Genomic DNA, 10,325 nt, shown 5'->3' with positions numbered 1-10,325 from the left:
TGGCGTCCGGGTGTCTTTGTGTGGATAGGATGGTCTATTTGCCACTGAGGTACGCGGATACTATCACAGCGGATTCTGAATATTTGACTTTTTATACATCAGTGGAATTCCTCTCGTAGATATCTCAATACTATGTAAAATCAACAGTAGCTAGGTTGAACAAATTGTGTCGCGGTTTTGGTAGCTAGTTGTTTTTGCCTCTTCTATTGCTCTACAGTGGATGTAGTAGTAGCTAGTAGCATCTCTCGTTCGCCGACTGACTGGAACAGTTGCTATCAGGTTCAATGCGGTTTTCTTCAACGAGAAAATTCAGCTCCAGCCCAAAGTCCTGCTGCTAGCGGGACAAACAGGACCCGCTCACCCTGGACCTCATCAGACCCATCTTATTCTGGGACAGGAAGGACCCGGCCACCCTGGACCACATCAAACCATGCTGGTACTGGGACAAAAAGGACTTGGCCCACACTCCATCCCAGTCAGAGGGACTGGACCCTGCCACTGAGGCCCGGTACCGCCGAGAGGGGGCTCGGTTCATCTTCGATGTTGGCACACGGCTCGGGTTGTATCCTTTTGTGGGAAACATGTTGGCTAACCTACAGGGAACCTTGTATCTGTGGCACCGACATGACGGCTGCTGCTTGGTTAACGTTAGCTGCATAAAGCCATGTGGTAAACAAAGCTGACACTGAACACTGAACAACAAACGGCCTGCTGCTGTCTGGGACATGCGTTCCATGGCATGGTTCATGTTGTTGCAGGCTAGAGGATACGTACAGAAGGAAAAAATAACCTCGAAGAGTAAACTAATGTATAATTTGGCAAAATGTGACCAGTCACATCTCTAATACTGCAGCTACTGCTGATCATCACCTGTACCTGCACATGTAAATCCTGACCATAGACCAAGACTAATGTAAAACTAATGACAAGAGCTTAGACTGAAGAGTTGTGGTGCTTGCAGGCTGTAAAAATGAAGCATTTATACCTCAAAACACTGCTGACCAGTGTGGAGATGAGGGGTTTTAGGGTGCTTTCACACCTGGACTTAGGTTCATTTGGACTGGACCAAATGTCAGCCTGCACCACCAGCAACCATGTGGAAATCAGGTTCTGGTGACTGACAGCAGTTAACAGTTTTTCAGCTATTGATCAGGGAAAGCACCTGCGTTAACTTGCATGTGTTACCATGGTTACCAAATGATTTCAGATAAAAATGTATACACGGTTTATACAGATCGATCTTAAGATCACTTCACAACCAGCAGATGGATTTACCAGCAATTTGAAACCACACTAAAATCACATATCTACTATGAAACATCCTGTGGTTGGTCCGCTTGCTTTTACACCACGAACGAACTGCACCAAACCGGTTTTTCACACCAGCCCAGACAAACCACACTAACATGGCAAACGTACCAGGGTCCCTTTCACCTGAACCAAACAGGCTAGGTGTGAGTGCTCTGGGCTCTATCAGTCAAATCGTCCTCTCTGAGACTGATTGATAAATAAATGCTGTCTGTTGCTGAAATCCCTCTGTCAGACTTCTTAACCTCTGTGGCTGCAGGCACTATGACACACTGGCAACTGGAATTGTTTACTTCCACCGCTTCTACATGTTCCACTCCTTCAAGCAGTTTCCAAGATATGTAAGTATGGAGTTCTACTATGTCTTGTGGCACTTTTGCACCACAAGACATACATTTAAATTCAAGCTTTCGATATTTTACCAGACCAGTAAGCCACAGCAGGGGTAGACAACACTACCTCAACTGATTCGTTCCAGCATCTGTACATTTCTCATCGCAGTGCAGTGAAACAGAATTTACTGTAGAAACTGAAGGAATAAGTTAGGTTCCTAACCTGATCAACGTGTCTGCAGGTGACAGGAGGATGCTGCCTTTTCCTAGCGGGCAAAGTCGAGGAAACTCCAAAGAAGTGCAAAGACATCATCAAGACCGCTCGCAGCCTGCTCAATGACATCCAGTTTGCACAGTTTGGAGATGATCCCAAGGTCTGTAGCAAGAAATCTTTTACCAGGACATGACTCATACTGTCTTTGTGACAGTGCTTCAATGATGTTTAACAACACATGTTGTTGTGAAGAGTGTCTTAATGCCACTGTCCATGGTGCTGGGAAAACTTATGTAGCCGTAATTTGGAAATTTGAATGGATACATTTAAAATCATCTGTTATATTGGTGCTTTTCTTCTTTTCTGTAATAATGACTATTGTAGCATAAATAAAAACATAGTTTTGGCCTCAAAATAAGAATAATGATGATTCAAACATAGATTTAGTTGATTTCCCCACAGTGTTCTTTGACAGCAGAGAACAACCATTGATTTGAATTTGTTTTCCGGTCCAGAAAAGAATAAGTGACCTGGGATCATGATTGAATCACAACAGTGCTTAAATATTCTGGAAAGCTGTTTTTCTTTGGGCCCTCTGCAGTCCACTCGGTGGTTAGATTGATTTGTCAATCCATAGTGTGTTCAGATTATATCAGTGCTAACCCAAGATTAACCTTCTGTTTCTATTTACAAGTTTCAAGAGTAGCTTTGCTAAAGCAACATGGCTGTTAATCCCAGCTTGTTATTAACATTATTGTCACTGAAACAGGAAACTGTGTCTATTTAAATCTGCACAGATTTTAATGCCAGGCAGCCACTTTCTTTTAACAGTGACTGCTGATTTCTTCTATTCTATTTAACAGTTGCTCAGAGGTATCTTTGTCTCTTTCTGCCCTTTGAACTGTCAGTCTGGTTGAACCATTGTCTAATGTCTTGTTCTCAATGTAAAAAAATATGACTTTTTTTGTAAATTGTTTTTGCCACCATACAAAATAAGAGGTGTGTGTGTGTGTGTGTGTGTGTGTGTGTGTGTGTGTGTGTGTGTGTGTGTGTGTGTGTGTGTGTGTGTGTGTGTGTGTGTGTGTGAAGAGGACTTTCTACAACCTAAAAGCATGAAAGATCATTCAAAAATATGGAGCAGTCCTTTCAGCCATCTGATTGTACCAAATCAAATTTCACAACGACCCAACTCCGCCTTTTAAATGGTTTATGTGTGAAAATTTCCAAAATTATTAAGCAGAAATGACAAACAAAATAATCATATTTGCTTGAATGATAAGCAATGAAACCAGCAAAGCCGTCATCATATGGAGCAGGTCTGCTGCTGCTGCTGCTGCTGCTGTCACTCTTCATGAAGTCCCACATAAGAATTCTGTCAGGCACAGGACGTTCTCTCAGAGAGAAGATAAAGAAGTCCATATACACACACTACAACAGAAAAGGAAAAATGGCAAATGAATCTTGCTTCAAATTCAAGGGCACACATAAAATAAAGAATATAAAGAGACGGAAGAGGAGCAGGATGTTGACAGACTGGCGAGAGAGCCTGTGTGAGGCACATGAACGTGTTACTTATGTACTTCTTTCCAATGAAAAGTTTCCTCTCTTTCTGTTGATCGTGTTTATTTTGCCTGAGCCAGTTTGTGATCATGTATTTTAGAATTGAAGGATAATTCATGAGCTGTGCTGCAGAGCCAGAGGTTGAGCTTTGATGCTTCATTATCAGTTACATTAACTGCACATTACTTATAGACAGCATTAGTCATCACGATGAAAGCATACTAAAAAAAACATACTAAAACATACTTTTTTACTGAAAACCACTAAAAAAAAGATGGTTAGCATTTGCTTATTAAGATGATGCAGTTGTTAAGACACTCTCCTCCTGCTTGTGGTAGAAAGTGCTCATCAATGAACATTTACACAAAGAGTTTTTAGATAACGTGCTGGCCCCTCAAATGGATGGACTGTAGGTGTTTCCTATGAAGTCTGTCACCGTTAACTCGAGGAACAATCTTTTTTCCTGACAGGAGGAGGTGATGGTGTTGGAGCGCATCCTGCTACAGACCATCAAGTTTGACCTGCAGGTGGAGCATCCCTACCAGTTCCTGCTGCGCTATGCCAAGCAACTCAAAGGTATCGCTGTCTGTCCTAATTCATTTCCGGGGCAAATGTTAGTATTGACAAATATATCGAGAAAAGTGCCGATCAAACAAATTCACGTGAGACCTGAACTGTAGTGTGCCAGCTAAATCTGTGTCAGGATTGTTACTGTCGAAACAATGTAGTGTCCTCAATTATTATTATTATGTTTACAAAAACCAAAACGTTCACAATAAGAATGTGCAGCTGATGGAGACACTACCACTGTTCAGGTGACAAGAACAAGGTGCAGAAGCTGGTTCAGATGGCCTGGACCTTTGTGAATGACAGGTAAGCTCAGAAACCAGTACTGAATCACCGTAATAACATTTTGTGCCAGTATTCAGTGTATTTTCTGTTGTGGTGGTGATTAGCGGTCAGTACAATGAACCCTATTGTAATGAGTCAGAGTTTATTCTTTTTTTTTTTATTATTCTTTCATGAGTAAAAGTGGTACTGCTACTGCACCGTCAAAGTTGTGTAAGTGAAAACTTCTGGTCCTCCCCAGCCTTTGCACCATGGTGGCCCTGCAGTGGGAGCCACAGATCATAGCGGTAGCTGTCATGTATCTGGCCGGACGTCTCTGTAAGTTCGATATCCAGGAGTGGACCTCCAAGCAGTCGTCCCGACGCTGGTGGGAGCAGTTTGTTCATGATGTGCCTGTGGAGGTGCTGGAAGGTAATGGAAATACTGCCACACTGTTCATAGAATATTTAACACATGAGCTTTTCCAAGCTTTCTACCTTCTCTGGGGCCGCTGTGGCTCAGGAGGTACAACTGTCGTCCACTTATCAGAGGGTCGGTGGGTCGATCCTTGTAGTCTACATGTTGAAGTGTCCTCGGGCAAGATACTGAACCCCAAATTGCTCCTGATGGTGTGCCATCGTGTGTGTGTGATGGGGTGAATGCTGACTCGTGTTATAAAACCCTTTGAGTGCTCATTAAGAGTAGCTGAGCGCTATATAAATATAGTCCATTTACCACCCCCCTGTCTTTATGCCTCTGCCTCATGAACTATGGGGCTAGAACAGTGACTGTTAATTAGCTGACGTTAGCTAACGCTTGTTCCAGCAGTACCAGACCAGCGTAACATCAGTCAGAAGTTAACAGTAATCCGGCACAGGGAAACAGACTCAACACACTTCTGGTTTGCTAGTTTCAGGTGAACTCGTGAACGCCAGTGCTGTATGCTAGGTGTGTGGTCATGTCAGAGGCTTCGGAGCGGACCTCAGGTAGACAGGAGGGACGTTTTCTCAATAGTATGCAGATGTGTAAAATCATGCTGTCTATGCCGCCCTCGACACGCTAAAACAGCGAAAGGAAGTTGAAACTGAAAAGCAGTGACACTGAAGAAACCCTGACAGCGTAAAAAAAAACCCCTGTCATTAAAAAAATGACAAACATGAAGGAAAATATCCGAATTGTCAAGATTGTCGTTGAAAAACACAAAAACATCAAAATGAAATATTTTTGAATGTGTCAAAAGTGTTTCAAAGACAATGTTTCCTTTTTCAACGCCACATTTTATTTTCAGGACAAGAACTTACAGTCACTCTAAAGAAATTTCTTAAAATCTGGCAAGATGTTCACTTGGACACAACATTTTTTGACATAACTCAAGAATTCACACACTGGTTATGACAAAAATTTCACATAAACATCACAAATGGACAAAATGATGAGTTGACATTTTATGTCCAACAGGTCAATGGTCAGTTTCACTGTGTGTGTGTGTCATAATGCTCTGTAAAAACACTTTTCTGGCCATTATTCATCACCATACCTCAGGAACAGAAGGCAGATTGTGACCATGTTTCACATTTGCTCAGATGCTGAATTGGTGACACCAATCTTGGGCGTCCACCTTGAATCTGTGCTGACTGTAGAGATCTGTGCTGTCGAGCTGAAGATGTGTGTGAAGCGTCCACGTTTTAGAGTTTGTAGCTTCTTTGCAGCAGCATCCATATTTGTCGTCCACTACAAGCTCATTGGTTCTGCTGATATTGAGCTTCAGGTGATTGTTGTTGCTCCATGTGATGAAGCTCTCTACCAGTCCTCTGTGCTCCTCTGGAAAAATAGTCTCTATGTGAAGACAACATGACAACACACTGTGAGGCAGTAATTCTGGTCTTTGCTTCTCCGTTTCTTCTCGTCACACAGATATCTGCCACCAGATCCTGGACTTGTATTCTCAGGCTAAGCAGCAGATGCCTGATGGAGGGATCGGGTCTGGGGAAAACCTCCCGCAACCTTCCATCCTGTCACCTTCAGTCCCACCACCAGCCAAGAAGGCCTCCCCTCAGACCAGCCCCAGACCAGCTCAGGTGAGTAGACCGCATCTCAACCTTTATTAGCTTGTGTTTGATCCTATTTTATACTTTAAATTGAAACTAGCTGTCTATTTTTTTTTTTTTTTAGCCCTCTCCCAAAGATGACAGCAAGGCCGTCAGTAAGTAAAAATCCTGCCGAGCTACCAGATAGCAAACCCACTGAAGGACTCACAGTTGTGTTTAAGACCATTAATCCATGTCCTGTTATTTTTACATTGTTTCTTTTTATCAGTGCCTTCTTTGTCTCGTTTTTGTTTTCCAGAGCTCACAAATCTTGAACCTCCTCCACCTCCTCCTCCGCCCCCTCCTCCTCCAGTCTCCATAAACCCAGGTCAGTGTCTTCAGCTCTTGACTCCATCGAAACACTCCATCAGTTGTCCTCTGGCCGTTAAGAAAATTGTAAACTGACTGAGTGACAGAGAATTTAGGAGCTGGTGGAGACCAAAAACAGAGCTAAAGGGGAGTCATTTTTGGTCTCACACTAAGCGAATGATAGTATTGCTCTGGAAGTGCTGGTGTGTAAATAATATCAATAAAAACTGATGACATGTCAAAACAAGAGTAGTGGCCAAAACAATTATTTATTGCTGGTTTGTCTGCTGCTGGTTTTTTAAATGTACTGAAATGATGACGGTGTTCTTGAAATAGCTTAACCTTGTTTCGTCCACCTGATGTTATATTGATAGGACTACAAATATTTCTATTAATATATGTACAGTATTTAAAAAAGTGTAAAATGCAAAATGCATCACCCCAAGCAGATTTTTTTTTTTCAAACACAAGCTCAACTCCAAATTTCACTGGATACAACTATGCAGCATTCCAGTGGCACATCTCCATTATGTGCTGTGCATTCAGACGTCCAGCAGAGCGGTTCAGAAGCACAGCCGTCTTTACTCCAACAGACACATTTCCAGTATCACACATGTATGCAGCTCTTTCTGAAAATGTTGTAATAGATACTTTGGGGCGGTACTTCAGAACTGTATCCAGCTCTGTCTTATCTGTATGTGGCATCTGTTGCTCCTGTATAGGAAAATCATATTATCCCTCCTCCTGCTTCACAGCCTTCTGAGAGGTGGCAAACAAGAAACCGGTTTTGCTATGTGTGCAGTGTGTGCAGACAATATCAATAACATTGAGATGCAACGTTAAACTGTCAGTAAGCATAGATATACTGTGCATTCACAAGTGAGTTTCACACTTACACATCCAGTGCACATTTGCCCACTGACTAAATTGGCAGTGGACCGTCTGGGCAGCAGAGCTGGAACATGATGCAGCCACATAGATGAGTGCCCGCCATGTTCATCTAAATCTGCTCGTAACAGACAGGGAATTTCACATGCCAGACCAGTCCTGCCAAGGCGTCTCAAAGCTCTGCACCAATGGCCTTCATTCTCAGGCCAAGTACTGATTTCATATATGTAAGCTAGCAGGCCGATTCGGACAGATTGATGGATGATCAAAGAGCACTGTTAGTGTTCCAGCTCAGCGGCCTCGACTCGGCGTCTTTTACTGGAGCTTTCTACAGAAAGATTCATTCACTGCATCTTTCTTTTATCCCACAGAGCACAGACCACCTTCCTCCTACCCACCAGCCCCAGATCTCCCCTCTAAACCACCCCCTCCACCTTTACCCCAATGCCCACCTCCACCACCTCCTCCGCCTAAGGACCTCCCCACCTCTAATTCCCTGGTGTCCAGCGAAGGCTACCAGAAACTCCAGTCCATGATGAAGACCGAGGGCTCCTGTTACACCGCTGTACCACAGGCCTGTGCCCCACCACTGGGCTACCACCATTACCCCACAGGCACCGCTTCCTACCACACCCCCCCACTCTCAGCATATAGCTACCTGCTTGCACCTCCACCCCCCACAGTCATGGGGCTGGCACCTAGTTTGAGTGGTGGGTACCCACCACCATCAACTGTTGGACACAATCAGCTACCCCCTCCACTGCCACCCGGGATGCCTCCAGTCAGCGGGCTGAGTCGGGGTACGTGGATGAGATGAGTACGTCAGAGACAACAAAAGGCTCCGAAAAGTTCAGATGAAATGTTTTCAAATAGTTCTGATTGATATCGAATCACCACATTAGGCAACTCTAATGGTTTGAACATTTTCATGTTTTAAGATAAACACACCTGCATTGTTGACAGTTCTTCAGAAAGTCTTCATTATGTGATGATATGGATCAGACAGAGTTACACAGAGTTAACAGAGTCATGAGGTATGGGTTACTGTCTTCAGTTTTCACATCTGCTGTATCTTCTGCTCAGAAAAGTCTCTTTTTACTGCCTCATGTCCTCTTTAAATATTGATAGGAACACTATTTTGTTGCTTTGCCATGTGGGAACGCCCCCTCATGTCATTTGATCTAGTTGATTTGATTTTAGACATTTTTGGTGTTGAATAGCACATGTGGAGTTTTATACCGTTCTCTTTTTATTGGCCTCTTAACAGATCGCAGCACTGTAACACGCAGCCTTTTTCACCCTTTTAATGTTGTGTTTCTTTTGTGTGGGAAGTGCTTTGCATTTGAGAACAAACAGCAACTGGTTCAGTTCAGTTCACACAGAAATATATTTTCTTTGTCCATTTTTATTAACCTGGTTTCTAATGGCAGTTTTTTCATTTGTTTTATTTGTAAAGGAAGCCCTACATGAACTTCAACTAGGTAGAATGTAATAAAACCACCAAGAACACAAGTGTGTTGCTACTTGAATTATTTTAATATTTTTCATTCTGTAATGTATTATATATTTCTTTCTATACAATAGTCTCTAAAGATCACTTCCAAATCTCTAATCCTTTATTTATCATATAAGTGATCTGTTTTATATACAGTAGTTTAGCTGATTTGTTGACGTTTTTTGTCAGACGTATCCCCACAGTCCTACCAGATGAGCTCATGAAGTGGAACTTCAGCTTGTGTTCTTCTGGACGGATGTGAAGCTGGATCGTATTTGACACTGATAGTTATATAAATGTGCTTATTGGTACTGTTTCTTGGAAGGCGGAGGTGTCCTCCCTGCTATGACACATGTAACGGTGTCGGCCATGACAGAGGAGTCAGAAGTACTATTGAAGAGAAGATGACTAGAGAGCATCTTGCGATGGGATCACACAAGCTGCGACACGTAAACATGTTGATGCACTGAGGCATGAGTACTCGCTGGTCGTTGTCGGACCTCACCCATCTTTGAACCTTCAGCTTGACCTCAACTGAACATATCTACCCAGATTTCAGACCTGTCAACCCGCCTGTTTGCCCAAGGATTTTCCTGTATTTTTCTCTCTCGCAGGCTGTCCTCCTGTTCAAATATTCTCCTGGTAATCCCCTTTTAACCTTTCTTAACAAAGAAAAACTAAGCAAAAAACTAAACAACAAGCTTTATTGTTGACTTTATTGTAGATTGATGCATAACTACTTGGCAGTGTGTAGAAAATCAGATGGGACATCTAATGATGTGAGAGGGATGGAGCACCCATTAGCCAAAAAGGCTGAAAGTATCTCACCAGATGGGAGGAGTCCTACCTGCACTGCCAAGTTCGTACTGTCACAGGACAGCACCATTGATCCACCAGTGACGGGCAGGCTGATAAGCAAGGAGAGGCTGATGGAAGAAGCAGGAGAGGACAGAAATAGCTTTTTTTATTATTATTTTTACTAACAAATTTATTATAACAAAAAAGAAAACAGTCATATCTCCAATCCCATGTTTTCCAATTTTTTAGAATGTTTTTTTTTTTTTTGCTAATACCATGCCCATTAGGAGAGCTGCTTGTATGTATGCAGAGAGCACTGATGAGTCCTCTGAGGCTCCAAGAAGAGCAAACACCTTGTCAGGAGGGTGCTTCCTCTTATGAACCCCAGAGTAAAAAACAAATATTCTGACCCAGAACTGGTAGATTAATGGACAATCCCAAAATAAATGCAACATTGTACCATCACTGACTTCACATTTATCATATTTAAGAGAAACAGAGGGGTA

At 42.7% G+C, this 10,325-nt stretch overlaps 1 protein-coding gene across 1 annotated transcript; it reads left to right on the top strand.

Annotated features, from left to right (window-relative positions):
- LOC121618436 (cyclin-K-like) lies at positions 1 to 9,032 on the top strand. The gene is made up of 10 exons (XM_041953939.1): positions 1 to 562; positions 1,568 to 1,649; positions 1,883 to 2,014; positions 3,885 to 3,990; positions 4,230 to 4,287; positions 4,505 to 4,674; positions 6,157 to 6,320; positions 6,415 to 6,445; positions 6,589 to 6,657; positions 7,898 to 9,032. The coding sequence occupies exons 2-10, from the start codon at positions 1,617 to 1,619 to the stop codon at positions 8,341 to 8,343; spliced, it is 1,209 nt and encodes a 402-aa protein (XP_041809873.1). The 5' UTR covers positions 1 to 562; positions 1,568 to 1,616; the 3' UTR covers positions 8,344 to 9,032.
- Positions 9,033 to 10,325: the final 1,293 nt, after the last annotated feature.

The sequence above is a fragment of the Chelmon rostratus genome, chromosome 15, assembly GCF_017976325.1.
Source record: "Chelmon rostratus isolate fCheRos1 chromosome 15, fCheRos1.pri, whole genome shotgun sequence".
Taxonomy (NCBI): domain Eukaryota; kingdom Metazoa; phylum Chordata; class Actinopteri; order Chaetodontiformes; family Chaetodontidae; genus Chelmon; species Chelmon rostratus.
The sequence above is the reverse complement of the archived record's forward strand: the minus strand, read 5'-3'. Positions and strand labels throughout refer to the sequence as shown.

Bases quoted from the DNA above. Each gene is read 5' to 3' on its own strand.
- LOC121618436 (XM_041953939.1), top strand. From the start codon at position 1,617: ATGTTCCACTCCTTCAAGCAGTTTCCAAGATAT. The intron at 2,015-3,884 runs GTCTGTAGCAAG...TTTTCCTGACAG, and splicing joins AGTTTGGAGATGATCCCAAG to GAGGAGGTGATGGTGTTGGA. The intron at 6,658-7,897 runs GTCAGTGTCTTC...TTTATCCCACAG, and splicing joins TCCAGTCTCCATAAACCCAG to AGCACAGACCACCTTCCTCC.